Below are 23,113 nucleotides of genomic sequence, written 5' to 3'. Positions count from 1 at the left end.
GAACAAGCAGCGCACACTGACCAATTCTTTTTATATTATATGTTTGTTTTCTTTTTTTTTCTTTTTTTTTTTTTCTTTTTTCGGCAATTCACAATTGTAAGGTTTTTGTTGTGAAAGTAAATATTATTTAAAGCTTATTCACTTCAAACGTAAAAAATGTAAAAAGCCTGAAAAATTTTATTCATAAAAGTAAATAAAACAATAAAAACAAGTTTTGTGTGTAAAATTAACGTAAAATGATCATTTATTCCGAACCAGACATCGTTTTAAGTGCATGTAGGCATTGTGTGTTCTAGTAGCAAGATATCAACGTGAAAGAGCAAGTAGCTGAGACCATTTTTTTGAAAAACTGAATCATGATCGCATATGCTATGCATCGGTGGAGGTAATGCATGTTCCATCTCGATTCTCTTCTGAACAGAACCTTTTTTTTTTTTTTAACATGATAGTGGAGTTGTAGAGTGTGAATGAAAAAAAAAACATAGCGGATTGATTATGTCAGTATAAATATGAATAATCTTCCAAGATTAAAACTTGAAGCGGATGATAAGGACGATAGCGACATTATGAAATTTGTAACGACATTACGGACTGTTTAAATTTACGTCATACATAAATTTTATTTTCATCATTCTCGATTCTGACGTCACTGACAGGTTTACGTTCTCCTCCTCCTGCGCGTTTCTCCTCTCTCTCCCCTCTCTCTATCTCTCTTCCCTCTCTCTCTATCTATCTCCCTCCCTCTCACACGCACACTCTCTCTCACACATACACTCTCACACATACACACTTTTACCGCCCCCTACGAGGGTCGGATGTGACATAAAGCCAGTTTAAGTAATTATCTGCTTTCTTGTTTGATCTCTTTATTCAAATTCTTTTTATCTATTTGTTTTTATTGGCTTTCTTCAATCTTTCTTGTTCTTGATAATATTGTTATTTATCTTCTCCCTTGTTTCTCTCTCTCCTCTCTCTCTCTCTTCTTCTCTCTTTCTCTCTCTCTCTTTCTTTTGCGAACATGCGACTATGATGAAGATGACATCCTGTTTTGTTTTTACTTTCTCATTACTTATTTTTAATTGTTAGATTTTATCCGCATTTAAACTCTATAAATATTATGATCCAATTTGTTTTCTAAAGCATGGAAACGAAAACTACGAAACCTATCAAACAACACAAAACAAATCTGATCAATCAATAACCAACAAAGCACACATATATCGATACATGTATATATGTATATGAAAAAGAAAACAATCACAACACAAAAAACTAATCATGCTTTTTTCGTTTTATCATCTGCCTACTTAATATTTTCTGTCTGAATCGGCTCATTTTACCGGACGATATTGGAAGCCCTGTTTTACGTTCAATTTTTGTCGCCACCTGCATGCCAAAATCCGGAGACACAACGCGATTAAATGGGATGAGACGAAACTCTTGAAATGAGAGTAAAACCCGCCTGGTTAAGGTATACTTCTTATAGAAGTTTAACTTATCGTAACAAAACATTTGAAATCAGACGCCTCTAACTGCTACGATTACCGAAAAAAAAATCGTCGTTTTATGCCATGCCATTGAGACGAAAATCTACTGCAGTAAGACCTCGAAGCAGATCTCTCAGGAAGGAAGAAAGCTTTTTCACAAGATCTTTGTCCTGCATAACCGAAAAAATACGAGCTTGTATTTCGTGCATCATCACCAGAAGTAAGTAGACATTTACGATTCTACCTATCAATACGCATGCACACACAGGTCTATCTATCTATCTATCTATCTATCTATCTACCTATTACTATATAAAAGTCACTTTGTGTTCCTTCCACATAGGTTCCAAAATGGCTAAGCCTATCTTTTGACAATTCTACACAAAATGAATTTATGTTTGCCAGTGTTCCTAGATATGTTTTGTACAGAAATTCACCCGATAAATATCGACAATCGAAAAAAAAACTGATTTTAAAAATAGTTTATCGCTCTTATAGATAAAAAAAGAATTTTTACAGGGGAATATTTTGCTTTACACCGGCCAAGGGAAATAATAAAATCTCTGCCAATCATTTCTTCTTAAAGAAAAAACAGACTTATTATAATCTGGAAATATAGCTTAGTGGTAGAGCATTGGACTACAGATCGAATGATCCCCTGTTCAAGCCCGGATGTACCTCACCATTTTATTTTAATTTTTTCTTATTAATGAGTTTAATCTACATTAATCGGAAGTGACTTTTCCAGGCCATTCATCGTCAAGCCTAAATATCAGCTGATGTGATATTGTAAACAAACGTAGACGGAATTTGATGAACGACATTATCAATATCATATATTTTTTAATTGTACGACTGGGCAGCACCAGACGATCATATATATATATATATATATATATATATATATATATATATATATATATATATATATATAGCTAGTAGAGTTAGTTTCCTAGAAGTACATCCAATGAAACAACATGTGTCTACCAAAAAGTGCTCAATGAGTAAACAGAACAGGTATATTAAATTTATTTATACAATCATCGATGGCTACATATGTGCATACATGTTTCTGTAATCACTCGCGTTGGGGAATTACGTCTTCAGGCCAAGAATTACCATATATAAAGTGAGGTGAAACAAGTCTTTAGACAAAACGAGACTGTTTATTTTTTAGCAGTTTGGTACCAAAAAAAATAATACAATAAAACGTTCACATTACTAAAATACATAGAAATGAGAGAAACTAAATTTTTCGAAGAAAATAAAGTTATTAAACACTTCCTAAAATAGTGAAACAAGTATTTGGACAAATGCAAAACGAACGTTTAATATTTAATTGGGCCTCCTTTAGCACTAATTACTTCTGCCAAACGATTGCCGTAGTTTTTCACAATGTGCTGGCAAATGCCTAACGGAATATTTTCCTATTCTTCTCTGGCTATAGACTTTAATTGGTGGATGATTGATGGGCGTCTTTTTCTAACCTGTCTCTTCAAAATTAGCCACAAATTTTCTATGGGATTCAAGTCTGGTGATTAGCTGGGCTATTGCAAAATATGAATTCTTTTTTCCTCGAACCATGTCTGAGTTGCCTTTGCTGTATGTTTTGGATCGTTGTCTTGTTGGAACCACCAATCACCAGACATTCCGATTTTCTCAGATCTTTACAAGTGAGACATCGACTTGAGTTAAGGCTGATTGCGACGATCACATCCCTTGTTCGAGATGAAAGTAGGTTCATTCCACTGTCGGATTTTGTTGCTGTTTGCTTAATGTGTGATCGTTAATAAGACTTTCTTGTGTACGGCGCATTTGCTCAGTTGGTAGAGTACTTGCCTCACATGCAAAAGGCTCGGGTTTCGAATCCTGAGTTTGGATGTGTCTAACTGATGAGCCAAAATGAGGGCGAAACTCAAGTCTTGGACTTCCGGTTTGATCTATTGAGTAGGCCAAGGAGCACTCTATTCTTCGTTCTACGCAATCCTGATTAGCTGCGTTGGTAAAGATGTTTTTGTACTCATAAAGAATACGGACCGTACTATGTTTTAAATATGATGTTCAGGTTAAATTGAATTTAATTTAAATTATATAAAGTATGTTTTTTTCATTAAAATGTTAGGTGACAGTACAGAATAAGTACAAAAGGATCTCACCTCTCATGTTAAGAATGGGTTTCTTAATAATAACATTGTTGTTTTAGCAGGGTGCGTATTCTGCATAAGTGCTCACCTGTTAACTGATAAGATAAGTAATATAGCATACATACTAAGAAAAATGTTTAATGTGTAGTATGTATGAAATAATTTTGATGACCGAAATAGGATGTTTATTTTTGTAGTGTTTGAAAGTTTGAAATAACGTCATTGTTCTCGCATTTTTTGTTTTATATATTTTAATAATTTTGCGTAAAATTCCGGATAAACAACGACGGTAACAATACCGATCAGAAGAAAAAGATGAATTTAAATGTTATTTGGGATGGATCAGTTATGATATTCGATTCTTTCATTGAGGCAAAAGTAAGCATAGGAAGGTATATATTATTTTCGGCATCCGTTAGTCCCGAATTTTTTGTTATCCGATTTTTTGTTGTGTTGTTGAATGATACTTTCTCTTTAGTTATCGATAGGAGTTTGTAACTGTTTGAAATTTACTTAATCAAATATTCCTTTTAACCGATAAACGTATTTGAACACTCAAGCAAATTGGCCGGAAATTAATAATAAATTCTTAAGGGAAGGGGTTCATAGCCATAATAAGAGACTGTTAAATGTGAGAAATAAGAAAGTAAACACGGACGGCGTGGGTGTAAAAAAATGTCTCAAATGTATCAAAGTTCCCAGTCTCGTTTGAGAGAGTAAGATTACAAAATTATGACGATTACCTTGTTACCACCTGTAAATATGACTTGTTTGCGTGTTACTCTCATCAGAAATATTATAGGAATTTATGATATTGAATAAAAGCAATTGATAATATTCGGAAAATATGCATCAGGTATTGGCAAGCTGTGTGACTATATTGAATTTATATTTGGTGTTTGTGTTTGTATTACTATAATGTTTTTCTAGACGGGAAAATCGTCTATTTTATTAACTATAGAAATATTGGCAGCATGCTTATTTTGTTTTATGAGGATTTTTATTTTTTAATTTTCCGAATAATCCATAACAAATTGCTTTATATATATTCCACAGGTTTCTTATCAGATTATCATCAAACGGGAATTAGTTCGGTGTGTTTTTATCTGTTTTCTTAGTGTTTAATACTAAGGTTAATCATGAAGTCTTTTGGGGGGAATGGGTCAATTAATTATTTACCAACTATCATAAGTAATGCATCCTATTTTGTAATTTAAAAAATGGGTGAAGAGCTACGAAGACCATTAAAACGAGCAATATTTTGTGCTCCAGAATTTATTTCTCTACATGATCACCACCATTATCAATGCACTTTTCTTGGTTATTCACACACATAAGTGTGCGAATAACTAAGAATCTCACTGGCTGACTGGAAAACATAGTACCAGAGGATATATAAAAATATGAAGCAACATCAATCCCATGCAATAAAACGGAAAACTCTTTGTAGTTAATTGCCTTCCTAGCTCTACTTACGTATCCTGCACTGTCGAAGTAAATACTGGAATAATTTACGTAGATTTTTTTATGTGGATACATAAAATAATATATATATATATATATATACATATACATATATATATATATATATATATATATATATATATATATATATATATATATATACGGTACCTAGAAAGCTTGTCCATGGAAAACTCGTGTATTTTGTTCAAGTAGGCAAACTGATCCATTATTTAATAAATATCGCTTGAAAATATTTTATGGCCGTTATTGAAGAATATATAGCTTTTAAACGGGACTACACACCCCATAATATTTTAAAATATTTTTGCTTGTTTACTATTGTTATAAAAAGGACAAAATTGATTTTCTAAATGTTCGTTTACCACCTAGCTTTCTAATCATTAAGGGGTTTAACTTTTTTTAAAGCGTTTATTCAGTTCAATATCAAGTAGTGTCGAGTGTTACTTTAGTACAAAAAATGTCCTATATGAGAGGATCACATCTTGGGAGTCTCGATAATAGCTCAAAAAATAGAAAATTTTAAAAATACTAAGGTAGCTATAGTCTTAAAAAGAGCCGCCTCTCCAAAAGAAAATAAATGTTAATATTTTTTAATATAATTTGGGGTGGGGGAGAACTTTCTACAAAACAAAATGTATCTCCCTCAAAAACAAGACAATAAACAATAACACCAAAAAAATTGAATTAGAAAGATTCTTGAATAACGGAAGTACAGTTTTTGATAAAATTTATAAAGAAATTTCTTTAGCTTTATCATTCATTTTTGCTAGGTATGAAAACTGCTCCATGACTGAATAAATATCGATTGAAAACACATTTTATGACCGTTTTTTTTTTTTAAGGTATGGTTTTTAAAAGAGTATGCACACCCCATAATAGTTTTTAAATGTTATCTATGGACGAACTTCCCGTGGACTAGTATTCCTAAATTCATATATATATATATATATATATATATATATATATATATATATATATATATATATATATATATATGTGTATATGTATATATATGCATGTGTGTGTATTATTTTTAAATAAATATATACATGTCGCTTAATCTATTTAACGTGAATGTCCCTAAATTTAAAACGGACATTACTGTGATCACCTCTTTCATAATTCCCAACTAAACGAAAATGTAATCGTTAAACAATAAAATTAGTTAGGTAACAAAGTTAACGCATATTTATTATTATTTTGAATTAATATTTTTTCTACGACATTATTTTCAGAAAAGTTGGAGTAAGCGTAGTATCACGTGGTAAATTTAATATTATTGTGCTGACCCTGTTTATGATTGAACTAGTGTCAAAGAAATGTCCGGTAAGTCTACAAGATAGTGTTGTAGTATAGTTATTAGATTATTGTTAATTGTTATCAGATATAAATTCTTCCAAAAGGCATTGATACTGATATATGACATTGTTTTTTGTACTGCTTGAACTTAACAATATATTGTTAATTATAATATTTAATGTTCATAATTTCTTGTTATAAATGATAACTCTTACATTATTATTATAGTAAATGGGGGGGCATATATATATATGGGGGATATATATATATATATATATATATATATATATATATATATATATAGGTATTTAATTATTATAGTAAAAAATAATTATATATATATCCCATTAACTATAATATATATATCCCCCATTAACAATAATATATATATATATATCCCCCATTAACCATAATATATATATATCCCCCATTAACCATAATATATATATGTATATATATATATCCCATTAACTATAATATGTATATATATATATTCCCCATTACCTATAATATATATATATATCCCCATTAACTATAATATATATATATATATATATATATATATATATATATATATATATATATATATATATATATATACGAGGTGCTTTAAAATTCAATATACTTTTGCTATTCATCTTATCAGATGACTAATTTTTATGATTTCAGGATCAAATGAACAGCTACAGCAAGAATTGAAATACACCCTACTAAAGCGTGATTTTCACAGCTGGTGCATTTCAAAAGTTCAATATGGACATGAGAAAAGTTTAGAATAAAATTCTGTTTTAAACTTAGAAAAATGTCACAGAAACGTATGGAATAAAAAAGAGCAAAATATAATATTTTATTTATGTAGACAAATATTACATAGTCGCTACACCGACGTAATTAAGCTTGTTTACCATCGAAGGCATTTGGATCTCAAATGGAAGAAAAGAAATATTTTTTTCTTATTTATAAAAATAGAATGTTAAAACACTAAATTTAAGTGGACGGGGTGGTAGAGTAAGTGACATTTTAGACTCAAAATAGAAGGCGATTGGGGGGAAGAGAATGCTAAGACTTAACAGGATAAATAGAAGGAATAAAAAAGGGGAAAGGAAAGGACAACGAGAAAGAAAAGAAAACGGAAACGGAAAGAACAGAAAGACGGTACAAGGACTAAGGGGTCAGGTGTATTACATTACTGCAAGGAATGGGAGGGGAGTGAAAACATTTTGAATTATTAAGAGTTTAGAGTTAACGTGTCAAAAGCATGGGTGTTGTCTAACATAGTAGAAACAAATAAAAGGAAAGAAAACAAGAAAAAAGAGGTCGGCCAAATTAGCATATAGAGTTTCCAGTCAGGCATATAGACACATAATTAAGAAAGAGGTGTAAGAAAAAGAGAGGAAAAATGAAAAAAAAAACAGGCAGAGAAGAGGAAGAAAGAATAGTAAGAAGCCGAAAAAAGAGGGGAGAAAGAAATAGTTGAGGGAAAAGGAGAGTAAGAAGGGGGAAGGAGGCAGATGGAGAATCTATTTTTAGAACAGATAAATATAGGTCTGTTGAGGTCAATGACGTTGAGACAATGACGTTGAGACATGACGATAATTGTGTGGAGATGATAATTCAGACTTGTTTATTTTAAATTTTTAAATAAGTTAAAATGGGTTTGAAATAAGTTAAAATGGGTTTTACCGATCATAAGTTATGTTTTAATAATTTAATGTATAAATGTAATTGTCCATATCCACATATATACATATACAAATGTATAAATGCATATAAACGCACATATAAAAATAAAATAATGTAAAATAATATAGGATAAGAAGTGAGACTAAAGGAGTCAACTCACTCACAACCAATAAGGGCACACACATGCAATTATACACAGACATAGATGCATATATACATATATACACGCACATATGTACACATATATATGCATACATACACGCACATATATATGCATACATATACTCACACATTAAGTATAAAAACAGAAACATGCATGTACACAGGTTAGTATACAGCAGCTCTTTTAGTTTCACAAAAATAAAAAATAATAAAGAGGAATAAAAGAAATCTCTTATACTAAGTAAATTCATAGCCTAAGGTTTAAGAAGTGAGCTGAGTAATTTCGAATTGGTTATATTTTAATTTTTCTTACGTTTATAGTGGAAAATAAGTTCGCTTTTGGAATTGATAATGTTGATACTGTGGGGGAAATAATCATAGCTTCAGATATCCAAAGGTGACAAGGAACCTGGAGTATAAGACTTTAATTTTTTTAAGAATAGCCCATATTAAAGAGAAAGGGATGTTTTTAGATTTAACTTTTTTAATTAAAGTGGTTAGGGAAGTTCCCTGGCTATTACCAGTGATTTATTATTAAATGAAGAACTGCGGTTAGATATTCTAACCTTTATTAATGCTGAAGTGGCGCCAATATAAGTGTATATCTTGCCTGGCGCTCGCGTAGTGTTAATGATATGTGAATCTCTGTTAGGATGTGGGGGGAGATCACAGTTTAATTCAAAGTTGTTATTATAATTAGCAATAGCATATTTAATCTGTACTGGGATATTGTAATCTGTATTCTGATATGAGTTTAGAGTATTATAAGTGCTTTGAAAAATATAAGGCGGCTTATTATTATTAATGTTATTTTTGCTATTATTATTATTATTATTATCATCATCATCATCATCATCATCACTATATTCATTAATATTGATCTTATTTATGTTGTTGGTTGTGACGTTATTGCTAGTAGGTGAAACGGTTGGTGGAATGGTCGATTCACTCATTGGAGGTATATTTTGGTGGATGGTTTCTGTTATTGGAGGACTATTTTCAATTATCGTAGGGGTAACTCAGTAACCGTACACGAATATATAACAAAAGTCATATTGACTTATAGATTATTATTTTTGACAGTCCGATATATTCACAATTTTTATAGCTTAACATCGCTTGCTATGCACCACAGACATAATCCTCCATAATCCAGAAACATCAAGATAAGTGGTTTATGCGTTTTACAGTATAACTATTTAAGTAAATGTACTGATCTTTGATATCCATATTTCCCTTATTATTCCCCTTTATGCAGATATAACATTATTCGTTTCTATATTTTCCATGTTTTTCGGCTATGCGGTATTAAAATTTCCCACTTCAGGTTTGTTATTCTTGTTCCAAAGTTTTCAAATAGCTCCACTGCCTCGTGTATGGCTTGGGAAAGACTAAAGAAGTAAACCCTAACAAAAAATCTGATTTCGAGGCTCGATAGGCAGACGATAACGCAGTGCGACAACTTCCCTGCAACTCCTGAAGCTGCGCTGGCTCTGACCGTATTGGCTTGCTTTTCTGTGGGACTTTGTCTGCAATGCCGAGAGGGAGACCCTTGTAACTGAGTTAATCGAGGTATTCTTATAATCCGCCCAGACCTGTATCTGGAGACGGAACTCCAGCTTCGACTGTATAGCAACAGCAGACGCTGCAGTGCCTCAGACTAGATGATGAAGAACGCTATTGTCTCACGAAACAAGGTTGGAATCATCATTGTTGTTATCACAGTACGGCAGAAACCCATTTTATTATTCTATGTAAACACTTTAGCTTATCTGTTGTTTATATTAATTAAATTCAAGCATAAGTATTTGTTGTGGGGGAACCACCATCCAAATGAACTAATCTATCGTCCATATAAATTATAACTCATGGAGATCTCGGGGAAGGAATCTAATTCCAGAGCGACCCTCGCATGCTCGGTGAATTACCAACACTTTCCATTTGTACCCTTTTCGTTGTTTTCATGTACTACATGTTTTAAACTATTATCTGTTGTTCTGTTCTTCTTGTGGCTATTTGCGAGCCATAACACTGACGACATTGGATTCGAGAAACATACTCACGTCTAAAATAGTGTTTTGAAAACACTAACGACGTTGGACTCAAATGTTTATCACGCCTAAGAAAGTTTCCAGCATAACACTTGCGACTGAAAGATTTGCGGAATTTATTTTTTTAAATCAGATTATGCACTGTGTTAATTGACCCTAAAAAAAAGATAAGTGCAGGTTGAAAAGGAGTTGTAGAAAAAAAAGAAAACTGTTCGTCGCTACTTAAAAGGTAAATTTTTACTTGATAAAAAAAAGTTCGTCGCTGTTTTCTCTATTAAAGATAAAACGTTGCTTTATTTTTTTTTTCAAAGGAAAATATACGCTTGATTTTTTTTTTTTTTTTTGACGATGAACGTTTTTGTTAAATTCAACCAGACAACAAACGTTTTTCCAACCAGATAACGAACGTTTTAAAATTGCTAAATCCAACCAGACAAAATGGACGAATTAAAATTAGCGTTAGTACATCTGACTAAACTGCAAATTGAAGTGGTTGCCTTATATGTAATAAAATCGGACATGAAATTTCTCATTTCAGGAAAAATCAGAGCAAAAGCCGCGTACGTCAAACAATAACTAGAGACGTTGTAGATGAAAACCTACGCAAATACGTAACCGTCAATGTTCTTGACAAGGATATTAAATTTCAATTAGACAGTGGGTTGGATCTTTCAATAAAATTACGAAAACCGACTATGCTAAGAACCAACAGAACGGCGACGCCTGCCAATGGTGCAAAAATTAATTTTGAGAGTGAACTAATCACCAAAGTCACCTTGCTGGGAAAAACGAAAAAACTCAAACTGTATGTATTAAAAAATAGTAAGAACCTGTTCGGTTCTGACAGCATGGAAGGGGGTTTCATCTGTGGAATCTTGCTATATCTACATTTTGCAAAAAATTAGAAACCCGTCCAGCGGAAACTGAGAAACTTATAACTAGTTTTAAAAAAGAATTCCCAAATGTATTTACTCCTGGCCTTGGGAGATGCAGAAAAATGGCCGCAGATTTAAGCTGAAACCGGGCACACAACCGGTGTTTAAAAAAAAAAACGTAATGTACCGTTCGCATCTCTGAACAAGATAAATAAGGAACTGGATAGATTGAAAAACATCGGTATACTGACTAAAATTGAATATAGTGAGTGGGCTACTTCAGCTGTCTACGTAAAAAAAGGTCCGAGGAAATCCGCGTTTGCGCTGACTTCTCGACCGGACTCAACGGGTCGTTAGAAGACTTTCACTATCCATTACCCAGCCCAGAGGAAGTGTTCACGAAATTAAATGGCGGCAAGTTTTTTTTCTAAGATCGACTTCAGCGACGCTTACTTACAAATTACTGTAAACAACAAAAGCACTAACCTCCTTTGTATTAATACTCATCAGGGTTTGTACGCATATGAAAGGCTCGCGTTTGGAGTAAAAGTAGCACCTGTGATATTCCAGCAAGTCATGGATACCATGCTGAGTTACCTGGACACCGCCATCACATATCTAGATGACATCATTATAGCGAGCAAAAGCAGGGAGCAATACGCAAACCATATCAGACAAGTATTCAGTCGAATACAAAATTATGGGTTTACAGTCAAAGAAGACAAGTGTTAATTCTTTTTACAAAAAATCAAGTACCTAGGACACATCATTGATAAAGATGGCAGACGCCCAGACCCAGATAGGGCAACCGCTATTAGAGAAATGCTGGAACCGGAAAACATAGCACAATTACAAAGCTTTTTAGGATTGGTAAATTGTTACCAAGGGTTTATCCCTAACATGCATAAATTGTGTGCACCACTTAATCAATTACTAAAGAAGGATAAAAAGGGAGTGGGCAACGGTTTGCCAGACATCATTCCAATAAATAAAAAAATACTTACTTCAAAACTGTTCCTAGCTCATTTTAACCCAAAGTTTGATGTAATAGTGGCTAGCGACGCTAGCCAATATGGCGTTGGCGCGTGCATGTTACATAGGATGCCAGATGGCTCAAATCAGCCAATAGCTTTCGCATCCCGGACTCTGCTTCCAGCAGAGAAAAATTATTCTTAGATCGAGAAAGAATGACTAGGCATTATTTTTGCAGTTTCGAAATTCCATCGGTTCTTGTACGGAAGACATTTTCATCTACAAACCGACCATAAGCCCTTGATATCCTTTTTTCGATCAAAAAAGGGACTTCCCACATTCAGAACTGACTATTAAGTTGGTGAACTATTTTTCTAAATAATAATTTTGCAATAAAATTTCTCTCCTCAAAACAACTGGCACATGCAGAAGGTCTGTCAAGACTAATTTCTGCCCATATGGAACCTCTAGAATATTCAGTAGTCGCGGCACTACGTATTAATAGTGAATTGAAAACCATGATTAATATTACTCGTGAACTGTCGGTTATATTTCAGGAAATTAAGGCAGAATCCCTGAATGACAATTTCATCCAAACCACTAAGCAGAAGTTAACACTGGGTGATACCGTTTCAGACATTTTTTCTGTTTGTGACGAAATGCTGCTATACGATGAAAGGGTTGTCATCCCCAAAACTCTTCAAAAAAGGATTCTGAAGGATTTTCTCATGGGTCATCCAGGAATACACCAGATGAAAAGCATGATGAGAAGTTTTGTTTACTGGCCAGCGATGGACCAAGACATTCCAACATGGTGAATACGTGCAAAGACTGCGCTTTAGCTGCCAGGGCACCACCTATAATACATAAACCTTGGCCTAAAGCTGAACATCCGTGGTCGAGGATCCACATTGACTACCAGTAGAGGATTTTTACTACTTGATAGTAGTAAACAGCTACTCGAAATGCCCAGATGTCCTGAGATGCAAAAAAAATGACCACGGCAACGATGACGAATTTTTTATTAGAATTGTTTGCTCGTTTTAGGGTTGTGGGTTGATTGGTCAATGCTACCCAGTTTACCTCGGCAGAGTTCAGAGAATTCTGCGATACGTACCAAGTTAAGTATAGTATGACCCCCCTCCCCCAGTATCCACCCCAGGAGTAACGGCTAGGCCGAACGCTTCGTCGACATGCTAAAAAGGGCGTTAAAAAAAGGCGTGCGGCACACTGACAGAAAACACTCTCCAGCAATTTCTGCAGGTCTATAAAATAACGAAAAATCCGAACAAACCAGATGCCGGATCCCCAGCTGAAATCATGTTTGGGCAGAGAATAAAATCAGTATTTGATAAACTGTTGTCCAAACATATAATACAATACAGAACCTCTACAATGCCAATAAAACGGTTTAACCGCGGGGATAAAATATACTTTAAACATTGTAAGAATAATGTTTTCTTTTGGGAACAGGGCACGGTCTTACGAAGAGTCGGCCATTTTACATACATCATTCAGGGCCCAAAATTCGAACATAAGAGGCACCTGAACCAAATAAGGAAACGCATCTCCGAGGATCAAGAAAAACTACCGCAGGAAGGCAGAGAGGCAATTGATACAGTATACGACTGTTTAGACGTGGAATCTCCATAAGGCATGCCAGAATTAAGACGCTCCGGCAGAAAAAGATAGCACACAGACCCCTTGAAAAAGATACAGAAAAGATACTGATTTCACACCCGGAAGAATCAGCTTGGGGGTGGGGGACCACCCTTCAAATGGACTAATCCATCGTCCATATGAACTATAACTCATAGCGATCCCGGGAGGGGGGGTCTAATTCCAGAGCGACCCTCGCATGCTCGGTGAATTACCAACACTCTCCGTTTGTAAACTTTCCGTTGTTTTCATGTAATACACGTTTTTAACTGTTATCCGTTGTCCTGTTCTTCTTCTGGCTATTTGCGAGCTATAACAGTATTCAATTAAATTCCAATATATAATCTATTTTTTTAATGATTTTATCAAGAATTATTCATAAGTTTTGGTTTCGGTTTCGGTTTCGATTATTGCTGAAAAAACTAAAGTTATATATATATATATATATATATATATATATATATATATATATATATATATATATATAAGAGCAAACAGTTAATAAAACATGTTAAAAACGCTTTGAAAAAGAGTTAAAAACATATTTAATCTGAAAAGGAAACACTTGATAAGTGGACTAGGACTATCCACTTATCAAGTGTTTCCTTTTCAGATTAAATATGTGTTTAACTCTCTTTCAAAGTCTTTTTTAACATGCTTTATTAACTGTTTGCTCTTATTATAAGCTCTATCTCCTATTTGGTTTTATCGAGCTTTTACATCTGGTTTAGATTACTTTATAAATTCTTTAATATTTATAATATACTTTAGTTTTACCATCTTGGATCATTTTGGTAAATTTAATTGTAATTTTTATTTTATTATATACTAGCGGGGGTACCCGGCGTTGCCCGAGTGTTTGTTTCCGGGACGGGGGCGGGGAGTTTTAAAAAATGTTATGGTAGGTAAGTAGGAAGGATCAAACCCGGAGTCATGAGTAAAAGTAGGAAAATAAAGTGTGAAAAAAAACAAAAAAAAAAAAAACATCTGCAACGTTAACAGTTCGGCCACCAAGAAAAGTCCATTCCAGTTGTTTAGGAAAAAAAAAAAAAAAAAAAAAACGACTACGGTAGGTCGGCGCGAACGTGAAAATATAATGTGAATTGTCCAGCACGCTAACCACTACGCCACAGAGCACTGCAGCTTAGTTTAGTGATTTTAAATAACTTCACATGAAAGAACTACGAAGCCAAACCGGTGTTCTCTTCTCAACTGTTCCTTGTGAACGATCCCCAAACGGTGTTAAGTGGTGGCAGAGGGAGGAGGAATTTATTAGAGAGAAAATATTTTACCACTTCCATTGATCTTAACCGATTTTGGCCGTGACTTCTCAGCAGAAAAAGTATAGAAATCTAAGATTATCGAGGAATTTGAGAAATAATAAGCCTATAACACACCTCAGATATTGTTCTGCCGTTTGTGCATATCATATTTGCATGAAATATCTTGATTTTTAATCCTATTAATGTCAAAATCAGACGGGAAAAAATGAGTTCATTTTATTTATATAGAGAAGAGAAGAAGAGACATATATATATATATATATATATATATATAGATAGATAGATAGATAGATAGTCATCCACATACAGTACTGTTTCGCTGTTTCACAGCTTATCAGTGCGGCTAGACAGGCAACTACCTCAAGCCAGGATTGAAACCCAACCGCCTGTACAACAGTCAAGGCTCCTAACCATTACGCTAATCGGTGGCTGCTGTGCGAGTCGTGAATTAACGATATTTTGACATCGTCCGAAATACCTAAGCTCGATTTGTTTACACAAAGAGCATCGCTTTATACGCTAATGGTAATTCGTGTATCACTTCTCAATATGCTCAACTCAAGATAATGAGCATTATAATCATCCACATGCAGTACTGTTTCGCTGTTTCACAGCTTATCAGTGCGGCTAGACAGGCAACTACCTCACGCCAGGATTGAAACCCGAAATTCATAAGTTTTGGTTTCGGTTTCGATTGATGCACCCAAATCATTGATGTTTTTTTGTTTTTTGTTTTTTTTTAATCACAATTTTATAATATATAAAAAACAATAAAACATTAACTCTATAATAATATATACGAAATCTGCAAGTTGGCCTTTTGGTCAAGATCAAAGTGTAGTATCTTTTCTTCAGATGCTGCATTTCCATTTCTTGTTCTCTTTCAGTGGAGGATCAGTCCTTCACGACTGAGACAATTTTTATTTTTGTACCTTTTCTCCACGTTAAAAACCGACCCTGGTGTCTAACTCTGTCCCGTGGGGAGGCATAGTAAATAGGTACAATATCATATTTAAGCATATTTAATAGTTGTTCTTCAAATCAGATCAAAGTGTAGTATCTGTTCCGATGCTACACTTAAGTTAATTTGTCTCAGTCAATGAAGGGGAACCCCTCATTATTGAGACAATTATTTTTGGTCCGAACCAGGGGGGCTCTTTTGCCTTTTTTTTGGGGGGGGGGGCTGGTTTTCACCCACATTAAAAACGACCTTGTGTCACATTTTGATTTCGTGGGAAGTAAATAAATACTAATAGTTAACTTTAAAAAAATAACTATTAAATTCTTTGTTTATGTATTTTAAATAAATAGATAGATAGATAAATAGATTTGTCTGTGTGTATTATTGAAGTAAATACTGAAAATTTCTACATATATTATATCTCCTCATAACCTTTTACGAACTTTTTCATCCAATTTAAAATTCAGATGAAATCAAGTTTTTTGTTTGTTTGTTTTTTACATAGGCATCACCACTTATCAAGGCCCAGAGACCACTCGAGGATAAGGGTTAAGAGTGTACAGTAGTCAATTGGACAATATAGTAATCGTTAGTAATGAAAATTCGGTAAATTTGTTAACTTAAGTGGAACGGCTCATCAAGAACTTGTTTACATTGGACTTGAAGACAATCAGGTTGTAGTCAGCTGGAAAACAGGAAAACGGAAGACAATTCCACAGGCATGCAGTTCTAAGAAAGAAGCTTTGTTTATGGAATCTACGTTTAGGTTTAGGCACAGATAAAGAGTGGGGGAATTATTGATAGTGTTTTCAGCTAGACGAGTGTTTTTTGTGAAAGTTTGGCGAGATTGAAGCTCAATCGAACACTTGCCAGTTATAATAGAATAAGGTAATTGTATACTATTAATCCGATTGTATTAGTATTATCGAATGTTCTAATCATAAATTTAATTCATCAATAATATAATTTTGAAATTTATTATTTATAGAACTTGTCTAATTGTTTTTTGTTAATTTAACTGACTGTTCATAATTATATTCTTATCCAGTCACTAAGTTCTACTAATGTATTGATCACTGAAACAAAAATATATAGGCGATAAGTTATCTTATGATAAAAGTTATCTTATGATAAAAATTATCTTATAATAAAATTTATCTTATGATAAACGTTATTTTATGATAAAAGTTATCTCATGATAAAAGTTATCTTATGATAAAAGATATCTTATGATAAAAGATATCTTATAATAAAAGCTATCTTTTGATAAAAGTTATCTTATAATAAAAGCTATCTTATGATAAAAGTTATCTTATAATAAAAGTTATCTTATGATAAAAGTTATCTTATGATAAAAGTTATCTTATGATAAAGGTTATCTTATGATAAAGGTTATCTTATGATAAAGGTTATCTCATGATAAAAGATATCTTATGATAAAAGATATCTTATGATAAAAGTTATCTTATAATAAAAGTTATCTTATAATAAAAGCTATCTTATGATAAAAGTTATCTTATGATAAAAGTTATCTTATGATAAAAGTTATCTCATGATAAAAGTTACCTTATAATAAAAGCTATCTTATAATAAAAGTTATCTTATAATAAAAGTGTCCTAGCTAGTCGTTGTCTTGGTGCTGCTCAAGAAAATCGATGTAACCCAGAAACACCAATTTCCATCTACGGACACCTTATTACTTTGCTTCATCAAAAGTATTGATTTCTATACGTATCGATTTTACAGTTATAAATAAATTAAGTTAAAACGTTTTATTAGCTGTCCATGGCTGTCTGATATAAATTGAGCTTATATGGTGCTAATGCTAAGCCGTAACTGAAAATTAAAAATAAGAAGAATAAAAACAGTAGAGAGTGAACTTTGAGTTACTTTAGGCAGCCTCCGAACTAACCAGTCTCTTAGATTACGAAGTTGCGTATCCAACGCAACTGGACAAATACTAAATATAATTATATCCTTCTTAGACAATAGGACCAGCCAGGTTGTCATTGATGGACGTTTATCCAAGCAGCATAACATTAATACGGAAGTGCCTCGCGGGTCGATCCTTGGGCCACTATTATTCCTGATATTCATCAATGACCTCCCCGATAATATTGTCCGAGATGGGTATATTTACTAATGATACAACATTCTTTAACATGCATAAAGGAAAAATCGGATGTATACAAATCTAAGACAATGACTGAATCCTTAGAAAATGACTTCCAGGCTGTAGTCGAATGGAGTCGTAAACAGATGGTAACATTTAATGCTCGTAGGACTAAGCTGCTCTCCTTTAACAATTACAAGAAGCCTCTCCAGCGACCGATATTCATGAAAAAAAAATGAGAATTATTCCTTCAAACTCTTTGGCTTAACATTCACAGGAAATATGACCTCGAACAAATATATTGAGGATATTGCGAAGGCTGCTGTAAGGAAGGTGAGCTCCCTCTATCGTGCCTAAGAAAACTACTCACACCTGACAGTATCATATCTCTATAAAGCCCTAATTCGCCCATGCATGGAGTATTGTTGACATATCTGGGCTGGTGCATCTATCGCTGGTCTCCCTCTTGGGCAGTATTCAAAGACTAGTCTCCAATCTAATACGTTCCAATTTGTCAACTAGTTTTCAACCTCTGTCCCATCACCGCAATGTTGCATCCCTGTGCCTGTTTTACAAGTATTTTAATAGAATGTGCCCTGGTTAACTCATTGCACTTGTACCCTTCGACGTAGATATCCCTGACAAACCCGCTTAGCAGCAAAATCAAACCCCTTCACTGCTGAGGTCCCTAAATGCCGGAAAGCTTTATACTCTAATAGCTTCTTCACTAGAACAGCTAGACTTTGGAATTCCCTTTCTACTACCTGCTTCCCGTACTGTACTGGTATGTAGAAGTTCAAATGTAACGTAAACCAACATCTTAATCTTTCTTAGGCATGGTCTCAATTAGTAACCCCTTACGTCCAAGTGGAAATATGCCTTGTTTAGGAGTGAAGGGGAGTAAAAAAAAATCATAGCGTACAGACAGCAGTGAAAACCCTACAGAACCGACCTGGATATGCCAAACGCTTTCATTTACATGCACTCATTGGATTTTTGTAACAATCCATTTGCGGCAGTCTAATTCAAAACCGTCAAACTCAAGAACAAATACTAAGCGAGACAAGTGTATCAACTTGGTCTAATACAAGTGTATCAACTTGGTCTAATACAAGCATATTAACTTGATCTAATATAAGCGTATCAACTTGGTCTAATACAAGCGTATCAACTTGGTCTAATACAAGCGTATCAACTTGGTCTAATACAAACGTATTAACTTGGTCTAATACAAACGTATTAACTTGGTCTAATACAAGCGTATCAACTTGGTCTAATACAAGCGTATCAACTTGGTCTAATACAAACGTATTAACTTGGTCTAATACAAGCGTATCAACTTGGTCTAATACAAGCGTATCAACTTGATCTAATACAAGCGTATCAACTTGGTCTAATACAAGCGTATTAACTTGATCTAATATAAGCGTATCAGCTTGGTCTAATACAAGCGTATCAACGTGATCTAATACAAGCGTATCAACTTGGTCTAATACAGGCGTATCAATATGATCTAATATAAGCGTATCAACTTGATCTAATATAAGCATATCAACTTGATCTAATACAAGCGTATCAATATGATCTAATATAAGCGTATCAACTTGGCTTCCGCATAATCTTATACCTTCTTTTTTATCATGATAACCTGATGCAGGTTGTTCTGAATAAATCTCTCCTTCACATAAACAGTCTATCCAGGTTCAATTAGATCCTCATAACCGTCAAATCCTTCCCGTCATGCTTGTTGCCTTCGTCATCAATCTGGTCATTTCCTTGGTAACTTGATCATCGGTATGAATATGTAGCAGCAGAGAGATAATTTGTGTAGGAGACGATCAAGTGCATGCGATTTGATATAACTGACCTGCTTCAACGCAGCCAGAATCTAACTCTCCATCACTTTTCTTGCGACTTGCTGATTCGGCCTCCCCGAAGTGGAAAAAGTAATCTGGTAACTCTCACTTTCCTTATTTTATCCTTTCGTTCTGACATTTCATGAACGGTGTTTGAAGTAGTATTCTTAATTCCTTACATCAAATGTCTTCATGTTTTGTCTGGAGTGATTACTATTAAAAATTGATTTAAAAAAAAAATTTTCTGATTGAAGAGATTAATTGAGCGCGATTTAAATTATGTATTTTATATCAATATTAACATTCACCTTTATAGTTTAAAATATATGAATTCATACTAATACATTTTTATAGAGGAAGGTAAATAATGTTTTCTTAGTGCATCCAAAAAACGGAATGTTGTTATGATAATTTAAGTGCAGAAAAATGTTGGAAAATGTTTTTGTTTAGTTTTTTTTAATTTTATTTTATCGTTATTGTCTGCAAAAATAAGGATATCGTCAACGTAACGTGTATAAATGGAATGGAGAGTTTAGTAATTGTACTAAATATTTTCAAGATTGACCTTATAAAAGTTGCTGAAGAACTGATCTTATAGAAACAAGGTATTTCACTTGTGAAGGTTATTAGTTTGGTGTAAAAAATAATGTCGTTGTTTTGACGTTCAACTTCAAAAGATAACTCCTTTCATAATAAAGGAAGGGGGGGTCTGTGAGGGAGAGTAAGAAAGTCAGAACACCAGTGTTGATTGGCCAAATAAAAATATTCATGGATAAGAACTGTCATGTGTCCATAGCGAGATTAAGTGCACAGTTTGATGTCAATTTGAGAACTGCACACACAATTATTCGAAAGGAACTGAAGATGTGGAAGATTTGCGTGAAGTGTGTCCCAAGGGTGAAGTCCTCAACTCTGTCATTATCACAGACTGCTTGACTAAGATGATCATCAAGACAGTTCCTCACCCTCCCTATTATCCAGACCTTGCTCCCTGTAACATTTAGTTATTCCACAAGCTCAAGGAAAACTTTAGAGGCTGTCGTTATGAGACAATTGAGGAGATGAAAGAGGCTGTGACGAAGGCCATTGACATGCTCACTCATGAGGACTTCTATGTGGCCGTCCAGAAGTTGTTGAAACGGTACAATAAGTGCATTTCGGTAGGAGGAGATTGCTTCGAAGGAGACTAGAGTTTCGTGTGTGTACTATCATTAAAAGTAGCCACACAAAAAAATATGTCTGGAAACTTATTGAAGGCACCTCGTACCATCCATATTATTTATTTTTAAATGTAACATGCATGAATTGTTTCGGGATGAAGTTAATAACTTCAATAATCCGCGATTATTGTTTTGAATTAAATAAGTGTTGTGTTTTAATTAAATTAATTCTAATGAACACGGATTTTATTTTCTCAACTATTAGCTAATTACGTATTTTTTTTTAATTACATTTTCACCCCAAACAAGGCACATTGCCACTTTGATGTAAGGGCTACTATCAGGGACATAAGCTACAGGGGTACTATGTGGGGAGTTGGGCAGCAAGATGCCGGTTCACGTTACGCTTGAACTTCTGCATGTCAGTACAGTTGGGGAAGCAGGAACCCGGAAGGGAATTCCAAAGTCTAGCGATTCTGGGGAATAAACTACTTAAGTAGAAGGCTAGGGATCTCTACTGTGAAGGGGTGGGATTTTGTTGCTTGTCGGGTTTGTCGGGGGCATTTCCGTCGAGGGGGTACAAGTGCTTGCAGTTCGTCGGAGCATTCATATATTATTTGAAACGTTTTGTTTTGTTTTTTTTATAGAAACCTTTTTTAAATATCACGTCCATCAATGGTGTCGGGATGAAGTTAATAACTTCAATAATCCGCGATTATTGTTTTGAATTAAATAAGTTTTGTGTTTTAATTAAATTAATTCTAATGAACACGGATTTTATTTTCTCAACTATTAGCTAATTACGTATTTTTTAAACGTCCTTTTTTTAATAGAAACCTTTTGGTTATTTAAGGTCACGAATTCATGATGAAGGTTTAGAATGCATGTTCCATTATAAAATACGTTCATTGTAATTACTTACTTTCTTAGACTAGTACTAAGTAACACATTCCTTTTTTTTTTTTTTTTTTTCAAATATTTTTTTCGTACTAGCCATGAAGTGGTGCGAGATAGTTAAAGATGGAAATTAATATACCCAAGAATTGCACCAGCATTGCTTAAAGAGCGGATACAAACCAATAAAAGATAAAATTTATCTTTTTTTTTCTCTTATTTTTGCAGGAAAAAGATCGATTTGGGCCGTGCATGATTTTTATTATCTTCGTCTAAAGGATGAAGTTAAAAAACTGAGACCGTGGAACTCTGACGACGCCCTGTACAAACGGAGGAAGCGCGTATTTCAGACCAACAAAGCCGACCTTTCAGCAGACGATGCAATCAGCGTCGATCGCACAGTTGAGATAATCCCGAATATTACGATACCACTCACGAGAAAAAATAGATAAAAAAATGGATCGTCTGATCGGAATTAAATGTTCATCGAGTAACGTATTTATTTATTGTCTTTATTGATCACTCTTTGTCCATTTGTAACTAGTCATGTTCATCCTAGCTTTCCAGCGATGACCGTTGGTCTTCTGTGGAAATTCAGTGGCAAAAGGCCTCTCAAAGTTTCCAGTAGTCTCTGAAACTTTTCAGTAGAGGTCTGCTTGGTGGTCTCCTTGTTAGGTCTTTCCATCCTTATTGACTGGACATTTTTATTATTTTTGTTATTGTTGTTGTTATTATTGTGCTGCTGTTGCTGCTGCTGCTGCTGCTGCTGCTGCTGCTCGCTAGGAATTTTCACATAGGTCATCATTAGAGATTGCTTCCTGACAACAACCGGCGGTGTTCCCTGGAGTTTGGATGAAAACAAGTCTCCACAGATTTCCAATATTCTCCATCACTTTCGACGACCTTTGCAAACGAATTTGCATAATCAAAGCTGCTTGGCAATGACCATTGGTCTTCACTAGAATTTGGATGGCAATAAGACTCTCCCAGGTCCCAGTCCTCTTCGCAAGTACCCAGTGCAGATCTGGT

At 34.0% G+C, this 23,113-nt stretch overlaps 1 protein-coding gene across 2 annotated transcripts; it reads left to right on the top strand.

Moving 5' to 3' along the window:
• The first annotated feature begins 640 nt into the window (after positions 1-640).
• On the top strand, positions 641-22,578 carry LOC145277682 (uncharacterized). Of its 2 annotated transcripts, XM_080129361.1 has the most exons (3): positions 641-1,707; positions 6,352-6,442; positions 22,313-22,578. In XM_080129361.1, exons 2-3 carry the CDS (start codon positions 6,436-6,438, stop codon positions 22,534-22,536), a joined length of 231 nt encoding a protein of 76 aa, XP_079985487.1. In that variant the 5' UTR covers positions 641-1,707; positions 6,352-6,435; the 3' UTR covers positions 22,537-22,578. The 2 variants fall into 2 exon arrangements, with proteins under 2 accessions (XP_079985487.1, XP_079985486.1); XM_080129360.1 differs by lacking the exon at positions 6,352-6,442 and having other exon boundaries at positions 646-1,707.
• The last annotated feature ends 535 nt before the right edge of the window (positions 22,579-23,113 follow it).

The sequence above is a fragment of the Euprymna scolopes genome, chromosome 6, assembly GCF_053919585.1.
Source record: "Euprymna scolopes isolate OS-2025 chromosome 6, ASM5391958v1, whole genome shotgun sequence".
NCBI lineage: Eukaryota > Metazoa > Mollusca > Cephalopoda > Sepiida > Sepiolidae > Euprymna > Euprymna scolopes.
This window is presented reverse-complemented; position numbering and strand designations above follow the sequence as displayed.